Genomic DNA, 21,409 nt, shown 5'->3' with positions numbered 1-21,409 from the left:
CCACCTCCTCTCAAAAAAGTCTGTAATGAAATAAAGAATGTAAAGAATGTTTACTTAAGTAATTAAATCCTTTTTATCTTTTTATTTACTCTTATGAACTATCTATCTATCTATCTATCTACTATATTTACATTTTGTACACTTTTTTCACTTGATTACATTCCAGAATAAAGTGTGTTTTTACTTTATCTATAAACAAGCACTGCATATAAAATCATTTATCAGTCGACTCTGATAAATATCATTTCCAATTAATTGTAACTTATTTTAAAACAATGTTTGGAGACATGGGTGTCGCTAGGTTTAAGCATGCGCTTCGTGGCGCTGCATGACGAGCATGAATACACCGGCAGCCCAACGTGTTCTTGGCAGACGGAAGTACAGCTCCTGTCTAGGTCACACCACAGAAATCGGGTCACGAGTTTGAGGTAGCAGTGGGGCTTTCTCGAAATCAGCAATTCAACCAAAACAACTGTACAAATGAGTGAAAAATCTTAACGATACAGTTCGAAGAACAAATCGTTCCGCTTCCACAGCGGAAATGTCTGGGAACGTTAGTATTTCTCAAGTAAGTGCAACAACTACAAGATTTAACGCAACTGGTACATAGTGATATTTTATTGGCTCGGTGAACTGCCATTTAAAACGTTCTGTCATTCTATTGGTGGATGGGAAGAGTTCTGCTAGGGAAATAGGCGGGGCTAGAAACATGTGGATTCAAGAATCAAGTAGGGAATTTTGTTTTAGGAGCATATATATATATAAATTGAATGTATTTATTATTTCTATGTTAAAAGTGATCTCTATGATTATATGGATTAATACTTCATTATGACATTTTGACGACAAGTGCACCGTGATGTAGCGATTCATGAGGTGTATGAATGAACGATATAGTAATCTTTTACTTTCTCCAATTTACATGTAACGTTAAGTCTCAATAAGCATAACAGTTTTTATGCACAGATCAAATAGCCAACTTTTAAAAGATTCCTCAATATTTCACTTAATGTAATAAAAATGACATTTTTATTAGCTGCATGACTTAAGCAGCTTCATTACATCTCGTTTCTTCTAGCCTCCTCTGTCATAGTGTTTTCTAAAGTTGAACGCCCGAATAAACAATAGCAGTGTTGTGAAACAACCGGTCAGACTGTGTTAAGCGGTCATCATATATCTGACACACAACATGCATTGCATCCAGCCTTTAGTTTATCAGCACTGCCCAGAAACACAGGGTGTGGGGAATGCAGGACACTGTATAGAGTAAGAAAACCCCTCCACCAGTTACTCATTCATTCAGTCATTCATTAGGCCTTGGACCCGGCACATCTTCTCCTGCAGCCTAAACTGTAAAAGTGTCTGCAAATAACATGGAAGGGCCATTCAAGTATATTAGAGTGAGAGTTTGGTGAAAACTATTTTGCTGATTTAGAATAGCTGAGGTGAGCATTAATGTGAAATTTAGTGATATGTTCTCTCTTACAGGAAGGAAATGGCAAAGTCACTCGGGTTATTCGCATGGGAACAAGGAAGAGCCAGGTAATGTCTCTTGAGTCATTCAGCTATGCTGTTTTGTAATTTTTTCTTTTTATGACAGTATTTTCTATACTTATTTTTAACTCTGTATTTAATATTTACATTAATTATTTATTCTTTTTATGACAGTATTTTCTATACTGAACTTTAACACCGTATTTAATATTTACATTAATTATTTATTCTTTTTATGACAGTATTTTCTATACTTATTTTTAACTGTGTATTTAATATTTACATTAATTATTTATTCTTTGACATATGACAGTATTTTCTATACTTAACTTTAACACCGTATTTAATATTTAACATGTATTGTGGATCAAAAACATTAAGATGTCCACATCAAAAAAAAAATGTACAAAAGTGATTTTATGTCCATAGAAAGCACATTAAATGTAAGTAAAGTGTCTTCTTTTAAGGTTTCAAATATGTTTTTGGAGAATAAAATGTCAAAATTTGGTTGAAATAATGTTACATTGTCATTTAGTGTAACAATATTTATGTAAAAATTCAAACAACATGCTTATTTTGACTTGTACATATTAAGATATATAAAAGAATAAGGGAGCATATTAAATTTTATTGTGTTTTAAATGAGTAAAAACAATGAGACTGACAAATGGGCAAGACCTAGGATAGTGGCAAAATCTAAACATGTAGATTTGGGGTGAAAGTAATTCATCTTTCTGTTGTAAATATGCCTGACAAGGTTGTTACACTGAATCACATTTTAGTGGATGTCTTCTGTAAATTAGGGAAAATGTATGTTATCTATTAAAAATGCAAATTAATTAAAGAGAAAACTTTTAAACTATATGAAAAAAATGTCAGATATAAAACATATATATAAATTTTAGTATAGTTTAGTACATTACCTAATAATCTGATAAGCATTATAAAAAGTCATGTTATAAAAAGACATTTTTTTCAGTTGTGGGTCATTTGGTTGGCTGAGGGTCCCACAGTCTGTACATGTTGACAGCTCTCAACGTGGACCATTATTTTGGGTTTTCCTCATGGCTAGCTCAAATTAAATGATAAATGGAGTCAGTTAAATCAAAAATAGAGAAAACATGTGGAGTAAATTGAATTGAAAGTATATGGATTTAGATTTTCTGCTCTAGGGAACCGTTATAAAGTGAGGGTAGATAACAAAGTGGAAATGGGTGTGAAACTCATGTGCTTTAATCAGATAGAAACTGCCCTTCAGTGTCACCATAACGATTGCTGGAAGCAACTGCTAACATTTAATCATAAAAATGACGTTTTAGAGAATCTTTGAAAGAACTTTAAATATTGAGGGAGCCACTCTCAGAATAAATTTATTCCTGCTTTTGCATCATATGTTATTGTAGTGAGACTTTATGACATTGATGAAATTGCATTTTTTTTGATGTGTGTCCCTCAGCTGGCTCGCATTCAAACGGACAGTGTGGCTGACACGCTGAAAGAGCTTTATCCAGATGTTCATCTAGAAATAGGTGAGGAAGTTTTGCATGCTATAATCTGTATAAATTCCATCTACATTAATTGTATTGTATTTGTTGTGTCTTTCAATCAAATGCATAGATTTGTACGAGTTTTCTACACACACGCACACACACTCTCACTCTACTTTTCGTGTTCTTGTCCTCATGCACTCACTACTTGTCTAAGAACAGAGAGCGATTGTGTCCTGCTGAGAATGTGTAATCTATACGACCGCTTCACTGCTGAATCCTACTGTCTGTGTCAAAAGACATGAATGATGATGTCAGAATCGGAGCCAGTGCACAACTGTTCAGCCCTTAACCTTTTTGTCTGTGTGCATTTCAGTTGCCATGTCGACAATCGGGGACAAAATCCTGGACACTGCATTATCAAAGGTAGAATTCCATCCTCAATTAAATGTGCCATTATGTCAGGATTTGTGGTGTCGGTATAAAGAAATGCCTTTGAACTTTTCTGTGCTGCCCAATATGTACAAATCCATTATTACCAATCAAATGCATCAGATTTACCATGTTTTAAACCTGTGTTTTCTTAGATTGGCGAAAAGAGCCTCTTTACCAAAGAGCTGGAGAACGCCCTTGAGAGAAATGAGTAAGTTTAATGATTCTGATCCAGCACTGATGTTAAGTGTGTTCTCATGTCAGCTAACATGAAGGTTTTCCCTCCAGAAATTGTCATTAGAAAGCAAAAATAGACTGTTGTTCAATTGGTTATGCTGTAAAGTGCTTTAGATTGATTGAAGCTATGTTTTTTATGCTTTCAGTGTTATTGATATGACATTGAGTACTTCAATGTACTCTTGGATATTTCGCTTCAGGAAAACCGTTGTTCTCATATTTTCTCTGTTTAGCAGTTTGCTCTGTTTTCTACTGGTTTCCTGGTTAAACTTCATGTGTTTTGTTTAATAAATCTTATTTAAGCATGTGATAAAAATATTGTATAGTGACACATAGCACAATGCAATAGAAGTTAGAACAATATTTTTTGCTCTAGTGTGTGGGATGGTGAATTTTTTTTGTTTGTTTTTTTTTTTTTCTTCACTAGAGTGGATATTGTGGTGCACTCTCTTAAGGATTTACCTACCTCATTGCCCCCGGGATTCACTATTGGAGCCATTCTTCAGTAAGGACTGCACAAATATTTATTTTTGGTTGTCCAATTAAGTAATAATTTAATGTAAATGAATCAATTTTTTAATGTTTTTGAAAGAAGTCTCTTATGCTCATCAAGGCTGGATTTATTTGTTGGAAAATACAGTGAAATGATAATATAGTAAAATTTTAAATTATAAAATTAATATCATTGAATTTTCAGCATCATTACTCCAGTCTTTAGAGTCACGTGATCCTTCAGAAATCATTCTAATGCTGATTTGGTGTTCAAGAACTATATATTTTTTTATTATTATCAGTGTTAAAAATATTTTTGTTGAAACCAAGATACCAAGAAAATTTGTACAAATATCATTTATAATAATTTAATTTTCAAATAGGTGTTGTTGTTTTTTTATTTCTATTCATCATAGAATACTGCAAAATGTAAGCAACAAAAACTTGAGAATAATAAGAACCATTAATAATTGATAATAACTGAGCACCAAATCAGCATATTAGATTGATTTCTAAAGGATCATGTGACTGAAGACTTGAGTGATGGCTGCTGAAATTTCAGCTTTGCCATCACAGGAATAAATTACATTTTAACATCTATTAAAAATGGAAAATAGTTATTTTAAATTGGAATAATACAGTATTTGTAATACAATAAATGCAAATAAATGATCACGAGGAACTTCTGGTAACACTTTACAATGCGTCATTTGTTAACATTAGTTAATGTATTAACTAACTTGAACAAACAATGACCAGTACATTTATTACACTATTTATTAATCTATATGAATATTAGTTAATACAAAGACAGTCATTTATTGTTTGTTCATGTTAGTTCACAGTGCATTAACTAATGCATACTTCTGATTTTAATAATGCATTAGTAAATGCTAACATTAACATTAAATATGATTGATAAATGCTAGTCAGTTAAATGTCAGTTAATACATTAACTAATGTTAACACACAACACCTTATTGTAAAGTGTTACCAAAAAATGTATCTGCATTTTGTTCAGTAGTGTAAATATCTATTTAATTAGTAGTTTATCTTGTTTATTTTTAAAGTTTATTAAATATATTTATGACTTGTAATGACTGTAGTAGGTAGTTTGGAAACCTGTTTGACCGGTGAGTGATTTGTTTGTATTGTTTTTTGTGAAGGAGGGAAAATCCCCATGATGCAGTGGTGCTTCATCCAAAGAATGCTGGACTTACCCTAGACAGCCTGCCAGAGAAGAGGTGAGCTTTGTATTTTTGAACAGTCCTGTCATGCCAAATAAAAGTGCAGGCATCTATCCTCCAGAATTTGATTGATGACCTAATAATCAAGGGAAATCAGTGGTTTTCATGGTGATGGAATTTAATTCAAAATCTAAATTCTGCCATAGATGTCATGTTTTGACAGCCATATGCAGTTATGTAACCAAAGCTGTCAGAAACATTTTGAAACCTTTCTGTTTTTTCCAGCGTGATTGGCACAAGTTCACTTCGCAGAGCAGCTCAGCTGAAGAAACGATTCCCTCAACTGGAGTTTGAAAATATTGTATCCTGCACTTTCCTTTTGCGTCTGTGGGTGTTTATATATTATTAATGGCAGCAGCTTTATCATCGATTCTGATAGACTGCCAAAGAAAGCACACATTTCCTGGGTATTTGTTACACCAGCAAGTTTCCCTATATTATATATAGCATTTTAACGGTACTAGAGTCTTCCTCCTTGACCTTACTGCTATAGAGAGGGAACCTAAACACCCGTCTGAAGAAGCTGGATGAAAAGGACGACTATGCTGCCATTATTCTGGCTGCAGCAGGCCTCAAACGTATGGGCTGGGAAAGCCGAATCAGTCAGGTAAAATCGTTATGTAATAAAAGCAGTGACAGCTCTATTCTTTTGTACTATGACGTACACTACCAGTCAAAAGTTTTTGAACAGTAGGATTTTTTATGTTTTTTTTTTTTTTTTAAAGAAGTCTCTTCTGCTCACCAAGCCTGCATCTAAAGTACAGCAAAAACAGTACATTTTTAAAATATTTTTACTATTTAAAATAACTTTAAATTAAAAAAATATGCTTTAAATTGATCAAAAGTGATGATAAAGACATTTAAAATGTTACAAATTACTATTACTATTTCAGGTAAAGGCTGTTCTTCTGAACATTCTGTTCATCAAAAAACCTGAAAAAAATTCTACTTAGCTGTTTTCAACAAAATAATAATAAATGTTTTTTGAGCAACAAATCTAAATATTAGAGTGATTTCTGAAAGATCATGTGACTGGAGTAATGATGCTAAAAATTCAGCTTTGAAATAACAGGAATAAATTACATTTTAAAATATATTAAAATAGAAAGCAGTTCGTTTAAATGGTAAATAATATTTCACAATATTACTGCTTTTGCTGCAGTTTAGATCAAATAAATGCAGGCTTGGTGAGCAGAAGAGGCTTCTTTAAAAAAAATAAAAATCTTACTGTTCAAAAACTTTTGATTGGTAGTGAACATCTGAGTAATGAGTAATTATCCAAAAAAAAAAAAAAAAAGGTAAGATGGGACTTGGTTCTATCCTTTATTTGTTGATTCAATGGGGGTAGATCTGAATGCAAGCTTAAAACTGATATGAAAAGGATGGTTTAAGCAGACAAAATGATTGGAAAGGTCTGGCATACGACAGCAAAGAAAAGTCGGTTGTGATATATTAAATAAAACATGTATGGATATATCATTCACAGTATGATCAATAAAATGCATGGCAAAATAGAATTAGGATCATTTGTAAAGAAACCTCATAGTTGGCCTCATAATACGGTCTCACATTCAGTGCTAACAAAAAAATATTTCATATGAGACGTGATATGGGTGTATGACAAGAATGGAATATATTCATGGGGGAAAAACCCGCACCTACCAACCACTATTCAGAATATGAAGGGTCTCTGTTTACAACAGTGTTTATAGTTTTTGTTTTTTTTGTACTGCATTTATAATAGCTGTTCTATAAATTGCAGATTCTCAGCCCTGACGATTGCATGTATGCAGTTGGCCAGGTAAGTTTGCAAACATTTAAAACCATTAATGAATTATGAAACTGCATTAAGTTTTTATGCACTAGATTTAAAATAGTAGCAAATGTTTTTAGTGTTTATTACCGTCATGCCATGTACTTATTATTGTGTTGTCAATACTGTTGTTCATGCGAGAAAAAAGCACCTGCAGCTGCAAGCTCAACTGTTAATACACATTATAAACACTAAAGGAAACACCTGTGTAACAATTTATGTAACGGTTGCAGCCATGAATATGCAGTTATTTGTATATGTTGCATGCAGAGTTTCTCATATCATTAATAATAAATGTAAGACTTTTTACACATTAAATGGAACACTATATGTCAACATGGTCTCTAGTTTGAAAATCCAGCGTTCATCTACAAACTCATCAACTTTCATTAACGAACTTATATAGTCACGGTAACATTATAGGGATAGTTCACCCAAAAATGAAAATTCTGTCATTATTTACTTACCCTCATGTTGTTCCAAGCCCGTAAGACCTTCGTCTTCGGAAAACAAATTAAGATATTTTTGATGAAATCCGAGAGCTTTCTGACCCTGCATAGAGAGCAGCGCAACTTGTTCAAGGCCTAGAAAGGTAGCAAGGACATCATTAAAATAGTCCACGTGACATCAGTGGTTCAACCTTAATGTTATGAAGCTACAAGAATACTTTTTTTGTACTTACTACCTTTCTGGGCCTTGAACATGGTAGTTGTGTTGCTGTCTATGCAGGGTCAGAAATCTCTCGGATTTCATCAAAAATATCTTAATTTGTGTTCCAAAGATGAACAAAGGTTTATACTCAAGGTTAACGGGTTTGGAACGACATGAGGGTGAGTAATTAATGACAGAATATTCATTTTTGGGTGAGCTAACCCTTTAACATGCAGAACTGTGTTCTAAGTAAATGTCAGTCTGTAAATAAACGGAAATGTGTGTTATCATCAGGGAGCACTTGCAGTGGAAGTCAGAGCACAAGATAAAGACATTCTGGAAATGGTGTCTGTCCTGCACCATCCAGACACAGTGCTGCGCTGCATCTCAGAAAGAGCTTTTCTCAAGCAGCTGGTGGGTTTCCTTACATACACACAAACTCAGCTCTCATTGCAAGTGGTTCATATCAGGGCATTCTATGTAGTCAAGCGGTTTTATAGTTTTAATACTGCTCTCCATTCCCTCTTTCTGCTTTCAGGAAGGAGGCTGCAGTGTGCCTGTTGCTGTTCATACTGAAGTGAAAGGGTCCATGGTAAAGAGACAAAATTTAACTACAGTAGTGTCCAAAATGATTAGAACACTAGTATTTTCACCAGCTAAACATGGTTTTAAGTCAGTTATTTCTATCTTTTGCTGTAGTGTGTCAGTAGGAAATATCAGTTTACATTTCCAAACATTCATTTTTCCATCAATTGTAATAATCCAGTGAGGTTTTTGTTTGCACAAGGAGTTTGACAACAGTCAGTGCTCCACACAGAGATCTGATCTCATCATCCAGTCTGTCTGGAATGACATGAAGAAACAGAACAAACTGAGACTAAATCCAAAAGAACTGTGGCAACGTCTCCAAGATACTTCAAGGGACCTACCTGCAAAGCTACATGAATAACTATGTGCAAGTGCACATAGTGCAAAAGCTGCTTTAAACGCAAATGATGCTCACACCAAATGTTAATTTCATTTATCTAATAAGTTAATTGATAAAGAAAATCTATTTATGACATTATATTTTGACAGCATCTTTATTTTACAGCATTTTTACACAAATGCCTAAAACATTTAACAGTACTGTAGCTTTGCGGGTAGGTTTCTTGAAGCATCTTGGAGACGTTGCCACAGTTCTTCTGGATTTAGTCTCAGTTTGTTCTGTTTCTTCATGTCATTCCAGACAGACTGGATGATGATGAGATCAGATCTCCGTGTGGAGCACTGGCTGTTGTCAGACTCATTGTGCAAACAAAAATCTCACTGGATTATTACAATTAATGGCAAAACGAATATTTGGAAATGTAAACTGATATTTCCAACTGACACACTACAGCAAAAGAGAAATAACTAACTTAAAACCATTTTAGCTGATGAAAAAAATAGTGTTCTAATGATTTTGGCAACCACTGTATTTACAGGCATTCAGTGGCATGTTTTTATGCTACTTCACACAACCCAAATCTGAATAAGTGTTGTTGATGTTTGTATAGCATAGACTAAATGATCTTTTTTCTGGTTTCAGCTGTATTTGACTGGAGCAGTTTATAGTTTGGATGGAGCTGAATGCTTGAAGGACACAATGGAGACGGTTGTGGAAATAGACAACAAAGTAAGGGTCAAATATACCTCTCTCTCTCTCTCTCTCTCTCTATATATACATATATACTACTGTTCAAAGGATGATGATAAGATGCTTCTCGAGCACCAAATGAGCATATTACAATGATTAATAAATATAATACAATAGAAAAGCATTATTTTAAATTCATGGTGTCAAATAAATGCAGCCTGGGTGAGCATGAGTTTTCTTTCAAAACATTAAAAATCTTACCAACCCCAAACTTTTGAATGTCATTGTATTTATATTACAACATTATCTATAATTTACAGTATTATAACCGTTATTCTTACTTGTTTCTATCAGGTGGACGAGAGTGCGCAGGAGTGTGTGCACGTTGGAGTCACTGCCAACAATATATCATCATCAGCCCTCGAAGCTGCTGAGAAACTGGGGATGGATCTGGCAAATGCTCTCCTTAATAAGGGGGCCAAAGACATTCTCACAACAGCCAGGAAACTAAATGATGCTCGATAGATGGTTTTGTTTTTTTACATGTTGTGCACTGGAGTATTAGACCTAGTTTAGAAACCTCTGACATGCTGTTAACTTGGATAAACAGTATACTCAACCATATGCTCTATAGCTGAATCTCCAGAGCTTAAATACAACCTTGATTGGTTGTACATATCAGTCTAAAACCAACTGAGTCACTTCAGATACTATACCTCAGTGCCTCAGTTTAACAATGTGACAGCACACCAATTTTTCTCTGCTGGTTCATACAAAAGACACTGACATTTCTTTTGACTGCCGTCATCTCTTCTCAGGCACTGAATTATGGAAGAGAATTCATGCTGATATTCTTCCATTTCTATTGATGTCAGGCTGCCGCCTTTATCTAATAACCACTTGAAAATGAGGTGGTCAGAATGATAATACTTACATCTGAGGAAACTCTTTAAGTGCAGCTACATCTGGCCATGGTTTTTAATGTAGAATTGAGTACATTTGATCTTCATATAGTATTTTATATCCTCAGTGATGCATTTTATTAATGCAGAATGTTAATTAATCACAATGAGGTGCTAAGACATTATTTTTTTGGCTCTACATAAAATTCTTGACAAAATAGACTATTTAAGATGTCTGTTACTAATGGTTTCAAATTTAGTATATTTATGCTGTGTAGTTTGGATCCCACAATGTGCCTTTTAAACGTGATTAAATTAATCAGCAAATTGTTTGACTTGCAATGTTAATTTCTGCAGTTAAAGCAATATGATTGATAACGAAATGCAATAAAGATTATCAATACCACCGTTGTTCACTTTTCGCGCCGTTTATACTTAAGGTGTATTTTTAACGGCTCACATCAGAACAAAACAGACAAACTCTTGTATGTAAAAAAGATAGTTTAATATGTAAAAACACTCAATACAGACCACAACAGTTCAGACACATGGAATTTGCTCTTTTCAGAATAATTGGGTGGCCCTTAAAAGGGCCTTTGGGCGAGTTAACTCAGTTCAGCGTAGCTTTTAATACTCCTGTGACTGTGATGATCCCTTCTTTCCCGATTTGCCTGAGCTGGGCACAGCCTGGCCAGTTTTCTTGGGCAGCAGCACGGCCTGGATGTTGGGGAGAACACCACCCTGGGCGATGGTCACTCCACCGAGCAGTTTGTTCAGCTCCTCATCGTTACGGACGGCCAACTGAAGATGACGAGGGATAATACGAGTCTTCTTGTTGTCTCTTGCAGCGTTTCCCGCCAACTCGAGGATCTCAGCGGTGAGGTACTCGAGAACGGCAGCCAGATAAACGGGAGCACCAGCACCTACTCTCTCAGCATAGTTGCCTTTACGCAGAAGACGATGCACACGGCCGACGGGGAACTGAAGACCAGCACGGGAGCTGCGAGTCTTAGCCTTGGCGCGGGCTTTTCCTCCGGTTTTACCTCTTCCAGACATGTTGTTCGAGAAACTTCTTTCCACCGCTTGTAGAAGAAATCAGTGAGGGGAACTGTGGAGTTGCTGCAGTATTTAAGGACTGACTGAACTAGGGCTGTATAGTCCCGCCCATCGTTAGGATTGGATACGCGCAGTAAAGCACGGATCTGATTGGCTGTCAGAGCCAACCCTGGAGCGGATGTGTTCTCCTATTGGCTTGAACTCGTAGTGCATAAACAGCGCAAACGAACGAACCAATCCGAGTGCACCTAAATGTGCGCGATCTGATTGATTCGTACGGTTCGTCTGTGACGCTAGTGGTCTTTTGCTATGTCAATCAAATTCGGGCGGTAAATTCAAACCAATTGAACATATTCCCTCTGAATTTTAACACAGTTTGGCGCACAGTCGTAAGGAAATTATTGATTTATGTTTAAACCCCCCACAATCCTCTATTTTATATATAATACATGTGGATTACTTAATCCAGTGTTTAGTTTAAAGAAATTAATATTGTCTTAACTCGCCATGGCATTTTCTCCTTTTCAAGTCAAATAGAGAACATGTTTAAGAGGAAAAAGGAAAATGAAAAGGAATGGATTTTCAAAAATAATTTATTCAGAATAAATTAAACATCAAATTAACCACAATCATACAAAGCGCCGAATACCTCAGAAGGTCCACTGCCTTCGCTTTAGATTGTTCGCTGTTATCATAACATTCTGGTCATATAACATTTTCAGGCTTTATGCTCCAGGAGTTACACTAACTATAGCAAACAAGCACTTTGTCATTGATTCATGAACCGTGAGTCATCGTTTTATTGGTAAAATTCAGTTAATTTAACAACCTATTGTGTTTTTTCAAAGCTATGATTATTTCATATATTTGATAGAACCAAATGCTGAAATATGCACAGATCATATGGGATGGGGGATACGGAGAGAGATTCCTTAAAGGGATAGTTCACCCAAAATAAGATTTGTCTTCATTTATTCACTCTTAACGTTTAAAACTATGGTTTAATGTCGTGCAATAGAAAAAGATTGTATGCGGATAAACAGCCTTGTCACTATTGCATCTGTGATCCATTCAAAGTAAACCGAGGTGAATAGTGATAGTGTGAACTATACCTTTAAACGCGAATTACGAGTTAATCAGAAAATAATAAAACGTTGTTTAATATTATCACGGCTATCTATGCTATTATGAGGAATTGTATCTACTTGTGTTTACGTAGAGAACGTGCGGGTGCCCGTTCCTCTAAATAAGTTTATTGCAACTAAATGAATAAAAAGAAGAGGAAACGGGATTGTATGATATTGGGGTAACGTCTGTTTTGTTCAAGAAGCTATCTTTTACAAAAAAGAAAGAGATAGATAAAGTGATTAAACATATTTTAACCTTTTCATAGTTTCCCCTGAGGTTTGTTTTCACGTGGACCCTGAAAATAGCACTTTTTTCTCCACTGCAGATTCCGCCTGGTGTAGCTCAAGAGGTTGTACATTTACAATAACTCGTGGAATAGTTTATAAATATACACAAATGCGTTTGCGTTTTTTTTTCTCCTGTAGTGTGTCCCTTTTGTCATATGAAGGGCTTATACTTTACAACCAAAGCACGAACGTAATTTAGTGAGATATGCCTACAGTAACTTAACGTTTCCGTTTTCTTAAACAAATATAAACATCATTATAAAAGATTATTAAGCCACAATGAAAGTCAAACGTACCACTATTTGAAAACAGGGCATAAAATCCCTTGATCTAAATGCTATAGCAACAGCAAAACGAGAACAAAGCTCACAGCATGTCTTTAGCATATATCACACTCTGGAAATAAGTTACTCCTAATGAGCTCAGGAGAAATAAATCAGTGCCGATTACAGTAAACGATACACAGACATGATTAAAAAAAACCGTCAGAAAAGGAGCTCCCCAGCACTGTAAACAATGAGATTAAGATCCAAAGTGCAACTGATGAAATGAAATAAATAAGAAAAACAACACATAGCGACAGTGTTGGAGGCATCATTAGTCATTGGTCTATGTCGCCCCCTTGTGCTCAATAACCGCATGACACTCCCGCCCATTTTGAGTTTCTCAAGTTTGTTCGCTCGTAGTCATCCACAAAAGCAGCCTTTTATCCGTTTTAACAAATTAATTAGGTTACCAGTGCATCCACACATAGTCAAATCCTTTTATTTTCCACATTTTTTTGGCGTTTTCCATCCTGAAAAGCTTAATTCTAGACGAATGATGATGTCCTGTCAGAAAACACCAAAACAAGGCTGGCTTCCTGTGTACAAATGTGGTCTGAAGTATTACGTTACCCCCACTAGGCTGTGGACAATCAGTATATAACATAAATAAGTTCTGGAGCCAATTCCACTCTCATTTGACTGGTGCCTGCACCGTGTCTCTCTTTTTCGTCTTTCCTTTTTATTTCTCCTTTAGTTATCTGTAGTGCCGGACCCTCCATTGGCTGTGCTGGATTTGCCCTTTGTCTTGGATGAGCGGAACGAAAAGCGTTTGATGAGGCGGCGAGAAAAGCTTCCAGACTTTTTGCGGCTGGTGGACGAGCAGGAGGCTGTGGAGGAGTCATTGCCCAGGTTAGAGATGTCTTCGTGGGAATGACTGAAACTGGGGTCTTTCTCTCTGTGTTTCCTGCGGAATAGTAGCTTGGTGCCACTGCGGAGGAATCCCACTACAACAGAACATTCACTGCACATGAATACAATCATTGAAAGACATTTTATGATAAATTCAGTGGTGGCCAAAATGATTGGAACACTAGTGTTTTCACCAGCTAAAAATAGTTTTAAGTCAGTTATTTCTATCGTTTGCTGTGGTTTGTCAGTAGGAAATATCAGTTTACATTTCCAAACATTAATTTTGCCATTAATTGTAATAATCCAGTGAGATTTTTGTTTGCACAAGGAGTCTGACAACAGCCAGTGCTCCACACGGAGATCTGATCTCATCATCATCCAGTCTGTCTGGAATGACATGAAGAAACAGAAAAACTGAGACTAAATCCAGAAGAACTGTGGCAACGTCTCCAAGATGCTTTAAGAAACCTACCTGCAAAGCTACAGTACTGTTAAAGGTTTTAGGCACTGGTGTAAAAATGCTGTAAAATGAGGATGCTGTTCAAAATAATGTCATAAATAGATTTTCTTTATCAATTAACGTCTATTAACCAACTGAAATCAACTTTTGGTGGTGTGAGCATCATTTGCGTTTAAAGCAGCTTTTGCCCTACGTGCACTTGCGCATAGTTTTTCAGGTAGCTTTGTAGGTAGGTTTCCTGAAGCATCTTGAAGACGTTGCCACATATTTTCTGGATGACAGACTGGACGATGATGAGATCAGATCTCTGTGTGGCGCACTGGCTCACAAGGTCACACAAGGTCCAACTCACTGGATTATTACTATTAATGGCAAGATGAATGTCTGGAAATGTAAACTGATATTTCCTACTAACACACTACAGCGAAAGAGAAATAAGTGACTTAAAACCATTTTTAGCTGGTGAAAATACTAGTGTTCTAATCATTTTGGCCACCACTGTATATGAAAAATACAAATTAATTCACACCTTTGTGGTCTTTGAGGCTACGGGTCTCTAGCGCTCCAGTCGATCCCGTCTCCGAGTCCACGTCATCCACGGACGGTCGCTCTGACACGTCAGACGGCGTAGTTTCGTCTGTTTCCTGATGCGCAGATGCTCCGTGGTGGTTCGGGGCTCCGCTGGGAGAATGTGCCCCCTGTAGGGCTGCGTCCATTGCTGCAGCGTAGCCCACTGATAAGGCTGAGTCATCTTCAGTAATGGGGACCTGTGGGAAGGACAGAAAATTAGTTTTAACACAGTGTTCCTCATGTACATGTCCTGCAGGCAGAGCTGAGGAAGACAACTTGTGTTTTTTGTGGTGTGTTTGCAAAAGCAAAAAAGCTGTTAGCTCTTCTGTGAGTTTTGGCGAATGGATCAGTGTGTGCTGATGATTTATGAGATGTTATATGAGACGCCTGAGCTTGTGATGACATTTAAATGTATAAACTTATGGATTAAATGTTTAGGTAAGGTAATGACAATTTCCTAGCTAAAAAGTGTTACATCAATAGTATGTGACAGCATAAGATGACTAAGCAAACATATTACCCTGGGGGAAGCTCTAAAGAGACTGTTCTCGTGATCATTTCCCTAGATGCTTGCCTCATTGTTACCAAGATGTTTTTATGACACTGATTAGAAATGCCTATTTACTTGATGTTCAGACTCTGACCTTTGACACCCCAGATATGATGAGAGTGCTGCGTTTAGTAGGCGTCTTCTTGGGTACTTTACCGGCCGACTCGGTTAGCTGCCGAATGGCCGTTTCTGCTACGGGATCCAGCCCATTAGGGAGGGTGCCTTCTGCTTGGAAATAGCACACAGAAACAAACACAACAGGATCACAAACTGTCCTGTAATTCATTCAAATGACACTGCAAAAAAGTTATATAACAATAAATAATATTTACAAAATGTATTTTAATATTAACAAATCAGTTTATAATAAATAAAGTATTTATATTTGATACATATATAATACTAACAAAAATAAATTGGTAGAAATAATGCACACAACAATATAAATAATTTATACATTTGTGGTACTAATTTGGTTAACTTATAACTTTTAATTTAATACACATTTACACATTTCAATTATAAATGTGATTACCAGTCAAAAGTTTTTTAACAGTAAGATTTTTTTTTGTTTTTTAAAGACGTCTCTTCTGCTCACCAAGCCTGCATTTATTTAAATCAAAATGCAGCAAAAGCAGTAATATGGTTAAATATTTTTACTATTTAAAATGACTGCTTTCTATTTTTATATATTTTAAAATGTAATTTATTCCTGTGATCAAAGCTACATTTTCAGCATCATTACTCCAGTCATAATTATTATTATCAATATTTAAAACAGTTGAGTACATAGTACATTGAGTACATTGAGAACAAAGATGAGCATTTATAATTAATACTTTTCATACAAAGCAATGATAAAGACATTTGTAATGTTACATTATGTTACATATTTAAGAGAAACCTGAAAAAATTCTGTTCACAACATAATAATAATAATAATAAAATAAATGTTTTTGAGCAGCAAAGATTATTAAAATGATTTCTAAAGGATCATGTGACTGGGGTAATGATGCTAAAAATTCAGCTTTGAAATCACAGGAGTAAATTACATTTTAAAATATATTCAAATAGAAAACATTTATTTTAAATTGTAAAAATATTTCAAATTTTTACTGTTTTTGCTGTACTATGGATCAAATAAATGCAGGCTTGATAAGCAGAAGAGACTTCTTTAAAAAACATTAAAAATCTTACTGTTCAAAAACTTTTGACTGGTTGTGTACGAAGAGTCTGTAAGATTTATTAATGTTTTGATAGACGTCTCTTATGCGTCTAGAATAAAACATTCAATCTGTCTGACACCAAACTTTTGGATGGTAGTGTGTATTATCTCAAAATGCTTATATTAATGTTAATGTGGAGCTCACTGCTGGGGGTGGGACTGGCACTGGTGCTCTGCAAGCTGTTTGTGAGCACGGTGGGAGCCTTTTCAGTCACCTCCACCTTTGAGGGAGACCTAGACGGTGAGTCTCCTGCAGTTACAGAGAAAGAAATAGGATAGTGTGAAACCACCAAGTCACTTATGTGGTACTGGACAATGCAGACAGAAGAGCATGTTCTCAGTGTACCTATTTTGCGGTCCAGTTTTAGTCGTGACTGGATGGTAGTTACAGTGGTGACAATGGTGCCATCGGGCATGATGGTCCGGTCCACGTCCACCTTCTTTGAGGGAGTGACCGTGGATCGCAGAGGAGTGGCATTCTGACATGCACGCAAATCACTGGACTCTAAATACAGCAGCTATGGAGGCAGAAATATAAGATCATTAGCTTAAACATAATTCTTATACTCTCATTTCTTTACAAGAAATCTACTATAGAATTAGGGTTAGTACAGCCACTGATATCTTCATAAATAATTTTGAGCTGACGTGTTCACAAACACAAGGATTATTCAGAGCGTTTAAGTGTGTACCTGTAAGCACACATGTGTAACAAGTACAGTGTGAACTCAAGTACTGGCTTAAATAAAGAAATAATTCAGTTATCGAGTTAATCAGAGATAAGGAGAGCATTCAGTTCCCAAGGCAGACCACTGTAATAAGATATGTTTTCTATTAAATAATTCACACTGACATTTAGAACAGGGACTTATCAGAGTGTTCAGAAAAGTGAACACTAGGTTGGCAGAAGCCAGAGAACTCTCTGAATGCTTTGTTATCATGGAAATCATGCTATAATATAGCTATAATGCTATAATAATAATATAGTAAGATTTTTAATGTTTCTAAAGTATTCTCTTCTGCTCACCAAGCCTGCATTTATTTGACCCAAAATACAGCAAAAGCAGTAATATTGTTAAATATCTGTACTATTTAAAATAACTGCTTTCTATTTAATATATTGTAAAATGTAATTTATTCCTACATTTTCAGCATCATTACTCCAGTCTTCAGTGTCAATTCAAAAATCTTGAGAAATTATTGTAATATGCTGATTTGCTGTTCAAGAAACATTTATTTTTTAGTATTATCAATATTTAAAAGAGTTGAGTACATTTTTAAAGGATTCTTTGATGAATAGAAAGATCCAAAGATCAGCATTTATCTGAAAATCTTCTGTAACATTATACAATATACCATTCAAAAGCTTGGAGTCAGTATACTTTTTCTTATCCTTACTAAATAAAAAATACTTTTATTTAGCAGCGATGCTTTAAATTGATTGAAAGTGATAATAAAAACATTTATAATGTTACAAAAGATTTCGAAATGCTGTTCTTCTGAACTTTCTATTCATCAAAGAAAGCTGAAACAATTCTACTCAGCTGTTTTCAACATAGTAAATGTTTCTGAGCAGCAAATCAGAATATTAGAATGATTTCTGAAGGATTATGTGACTGGAGTAATGATGCTAAAAATTCAGCATTAAAATCACAGGAATAAATTACATTTGAAAAAATATTCATATAGATAAGAGTTATTTTAAATAGTAAATCTATTTTGAATTTTTTACTGTTTTTGCCGTACTTTGGATCAAATAATTCAGACTTGGTGAGCAGAAGAGACTTCTTTAAAAAAAAAACATTAAAAATTTACTGTTCAAAAACTTTTGACTGGTAGTGTATATAGGAATCATGTTGTAGTATCAGTCTGTCTGTCTGTCGGTTTGTCTGTCTGTCTATTCTTTCAAAATAAACCTTTATTCTGCAAATACACACTAAATTGATCAGAAGTTACAGTAAAGACATTTATAAAGAATTTAGATATATAGAACGATTTCCACAGAATCATGTGAGACTGGAGTAATGGCTACTAAAAATTCAGCTGTACCATCACATGAATAAATATATATTTAATACGAAACACTTCTTTTAAATTGTAATAATATTTCACATTGTTGCTGTTTTACTGTATTTTTAATTAAATAAATGCAGCCTTGGTGAGATTATAAAAGATTTTCAAAAACTTTAAACAGTCTTACCGACCCAAAGCTTTAAACGAAAATGTATATAAAATATACAATCTGATCTCTACTGTATGCTGTTCTTACTTCTAATGTTACAACTGCAGTTGGAGCCAGACCATGACCCGGTGCGATGGACAGTTTATGGTGTCCATTAGGAATTCTTTTAGAGAGATCCAGTTGTAAGGAAGCACAACCAGGCAGAAACTCTGTCAAACAGGAAAAAGAAAACAAATGAATCAACAGACAGACACATATATCATGCAATGAAATCAAAAACAGACAGAATGGAAAATATTAGTCTTTAATCATTTACCAGATCATCTGAAATCAATACATTTCTTATAATGCTTGATGAACTACTGAATGTCAGGCACTGAAAAGTGACTCACGTTCTCCTTTGCTGTTCTTCTCCACAAGTCTTACTTTAAGTTCTTTGGTTTCTGGTCCTACTTCCCTAATTGATTAAAACAGACAAGTAAATGAATTCACACGCAGAAAACTAATTCTGTAGTACTGAATATTGGAGACTAAGTAACTTTTGTATTATTAAGATTGAACTGACTTCAACTGTTGTAAATGAATTTTAGGTTAACTGCTGTATACAAATCGGTATTGTGGTAGACTAAATATCCCCTTTTGGTCCCAAAGCAGCAATCTGTATGCTGGCTATGAGAATTAAATTGGCCATTCTGGTAATTGGCATCACAGGAAATAGTGATGTGTTGAGAACGGCTGTAATTAAATGTGCTAAACAGCTCTTTGTGTCTTTGGGAGTTGGCTGCTGCATATATTCACAGAGCCATTGGTGGAGCTGCTCACAGCTTCACACCTTCATTCATGACAGAAGGGCTGCCATTATAAAACAGACTTTGATGAAAGCGCCCCATTGTGTCAAACTGAAGTGGTGAAGTTGACCTTTAAATGGAAGGCGTTAGAAAATCCCACTGGATTATCAGTCTAGTCCTGCAGCACCATGTATGAACAAAAATGACCTTGTCTATTAGAACATGACATTATAAGAAACATTTCCTTGTAACCTCTCCTAGAAGCCTTACATGTCAACACTTCACTCAGTTTCAGTTTTTATGTTGACGCATATCTGCCTTTACAATCACATAATGGCAGAATAGTATGCTTACAGTGTAAAGTCGTCAGTCCAGTGCAGGGCTGCTCCAGGACTGGGGGAAGGAGAAAGGAAGCCGGTTCTCCGTTCAATGGAAGGAGTGTCCAGATTCAGCACACAACAAAGCTCTCCTACATGAGCCTGACATCCTGGGAAAGAAATCACTTGTGAAAACATTACCTAAATTGCTCAAATTCAGAGTTTATGAGTCTTACTGTATTTCTGATCAAATACATACAATCTTCTTTCAAAAACCTTAAAAAAAATTGAACCCACCCCAAAATGTAATAACTCTTACTATGTAAAATCTCCTAACTTCCTGAGACCCAGGACTTTTTTTTAGTAAAAAATTAGTATTTTTTCACATCATTACATTGTTTAGTGCATTAAAAAAATGTAATAATAATAATAAATAATTAAATATTTAATTCATAAGTTATGCTACAGTATGTCCTTGGTAGAGGACATCGGGACTCAATATAAAATAAAAAATAAAAATACATGAATGAATGTGCATAGGCAAAAACAATAGATTTTTTAAAAATCATCAATACATTTTTAGTTTTTAGGATTTTTACCAAACTATAAAGATGAGTCTCAACTATGTTATAACAGAATAATATTATATACCATTTTTCTTTATGCAGAATGTGTGTAAAATGGCCATAAACAGGTTTTCTCATTATATAACATGTATCTTTAAACTAAATCTAATTTGCATATTAATGTGTTTTGGGGCAACATGTAATGCAAAAAGAAGTGTAATAATGGGAGTAATAATTGACAAGATTATTATAATAATATATAATATTCAGTAGGAATATTGGAATATAATTTCTTTCCCTATTCATTTGCTGTGTCTCCCAAAATGCGTAATGAACGTGCTTTTAATCCCGATGTCCTCATATGAGGACGTGTATTAAGTCAATGTCCTGTTTCGTAACAGAAAGTCATATTTTGATTTAAAACCCCATAACATTTTCCTGAGATGTTGATTTATGACAAACAACAAAATATTATACAAAATATTATCATATTTCCATAAGAGTGTCACTAAATTAATATTAAACATTATTGAAGACCAAGAAGAGGGAGTGGTCATGGTGAAACATCCAAACATTTAGTATCTCTGAAAAGCTCTGAATGTGATCTGTACAGGACACGTGACATGTTCTGTCTTAGGGAAATTCACTAAAATATAATGTCCTCATATGAGGATGCAGAGGAGGCTAAAATACATCCAATTGGAGTCAAATAAACATGGAACCAGCCTAATT

The 21,409-nt window shown here is 35.1% G+C and overlaps 3 protein-coding genes across 5 annotated transcripts in view; 1 reads left to right on the top strand and 2 right to left on the bottom strand.

The window, feature by feature from the left end:
• The first annotated feature begins 385 nt into the window (after positions 1 to 385).
• hmbsa (hydroxymethylbilane synthase a) lies at positions 386 to 10,773 on the top strand. 2 transcript variants are annotated; one of them, XM_051109534.1, is made up of 14 exons: positions 386 to 568; positions 1,489 to 1,542; positions 2,951 to 3,023; positions 3,358 to 3,407; positions 3,569 to 3,624; positions 4,078 to 4,155; positions 5,309 to 5,386; positions 5,615 to 5,690; positions 5,883 to 5,996; positions 7,152 to 7,190; positions 8,148 to 8,267; positions 8,392 to 8,445; positions 9,424 to 9,510; positions 9,826 to 10,773. In XM_051109534.1, the coding sequence occupies exons 1-14, from the start codon at positions 542 to 544 to the stop codon at positions 9,994 to 9,996; spliced, it is 1,077 nt and encodes a 358-aa protein (XP_050965491.1). In that variant the 5' UTR covers positions 386 to 541; the 3' UTR covers positions 9,997 to 10,773. The 2 variants fall into 2 exon arrangements, with proteins under 2 accessions (XP_050965491.1, XP_050965490.1); XM_051109533.1 differs by lacking the exon at positions 386 to 568 and adding an exon at positions 1,180 to 1,400.
• Positions 10,774 to 10,867: 94 nt separating this feature from the next.
• Positions 10,868 to 11,526, bottom strand: LOC127165192 (histone H2AX). Its single transcript, XM_051109535.1, has one exon. The coding sequence runs from the start codon at positions 11,427 to 11,429 to the stop codon at positions 11,001 to 11,003; it is 429 nt and encodes a 142-aa protein (XP_050965492.1). The 5' UTR covers positions 11,430 to 11,526; the 3' UTR covers positions 10,868 to 11,000.
• A 478-nt stretch (positions 11,527 to 12,004) lies between these two features.
• The window catches only part of c2cd2l (c2cd2 like), a 33,907-nt gene continuing 24,502 nt past the window's right edge, over positions 12,005 to 21,409 (bottom strand). Inside the window, exons 8-15 of one of the 2 annotated variants that reach the window (XM_051109531.1) lie at positions 20,149 to 20,281; positions 19,399 to 19,463; positions 19,094 to 19,215; positions 17,171 to 17,342; positions 16,970 to 17,074; positions 15,694 to 15,827; positions 15,009 to 15,246; positions 12,005 to 14,114 (exon numbers count right to left, since the gene is read on the bottom strand). In XM_051109531.1, the coding sequence (XP_050965488.1) occupies positions 13,861 to 14,114; positions 15,009 to 15,246; positions 15,694 to 15,827; positions 16,970 to 17,074; positions 17,171 to 17,342; positions 19,094 to 19,215; positions 19,399 to 19,463; positions 20,149 to 20,281 (1,223 nt within the window). In that variant the 3' untranslated portion in view covers positions 12,005 to 13,860. The remainder of the gene's footprint in view (positions 14,115 to 15,008; positions 15,247 to 15,693; positions 15,828 to 16,969; positions 17,075 to 17,170; positions 17,343 to 19,093; positions 19,216 to 19,398; positions 19,464 to 20,148; positions 20,282 to 21,409) is intronic. The other variant, XM_051109532.1, reaches the window with a different exon arrangement.

Source organism: Labeo rohita, chromosome 5, assembly GCF_022985175.1.
Source record: "Labeo rohita strain BAU-BD-2019 chromosome 5, IGBB_LRoh.1.0, whole genome shotgun sequence".
Taxonomy (NCBI): domain Eukaryota; kingdom Metazoa; phylum Chordata; class Actinopteri; order Cypriniformes; family Cyprinidae; genus Labeo; species Labeo rohita.
This window is presented reverse-complemented; position numbering and strand designations above follow the sequence as displayed.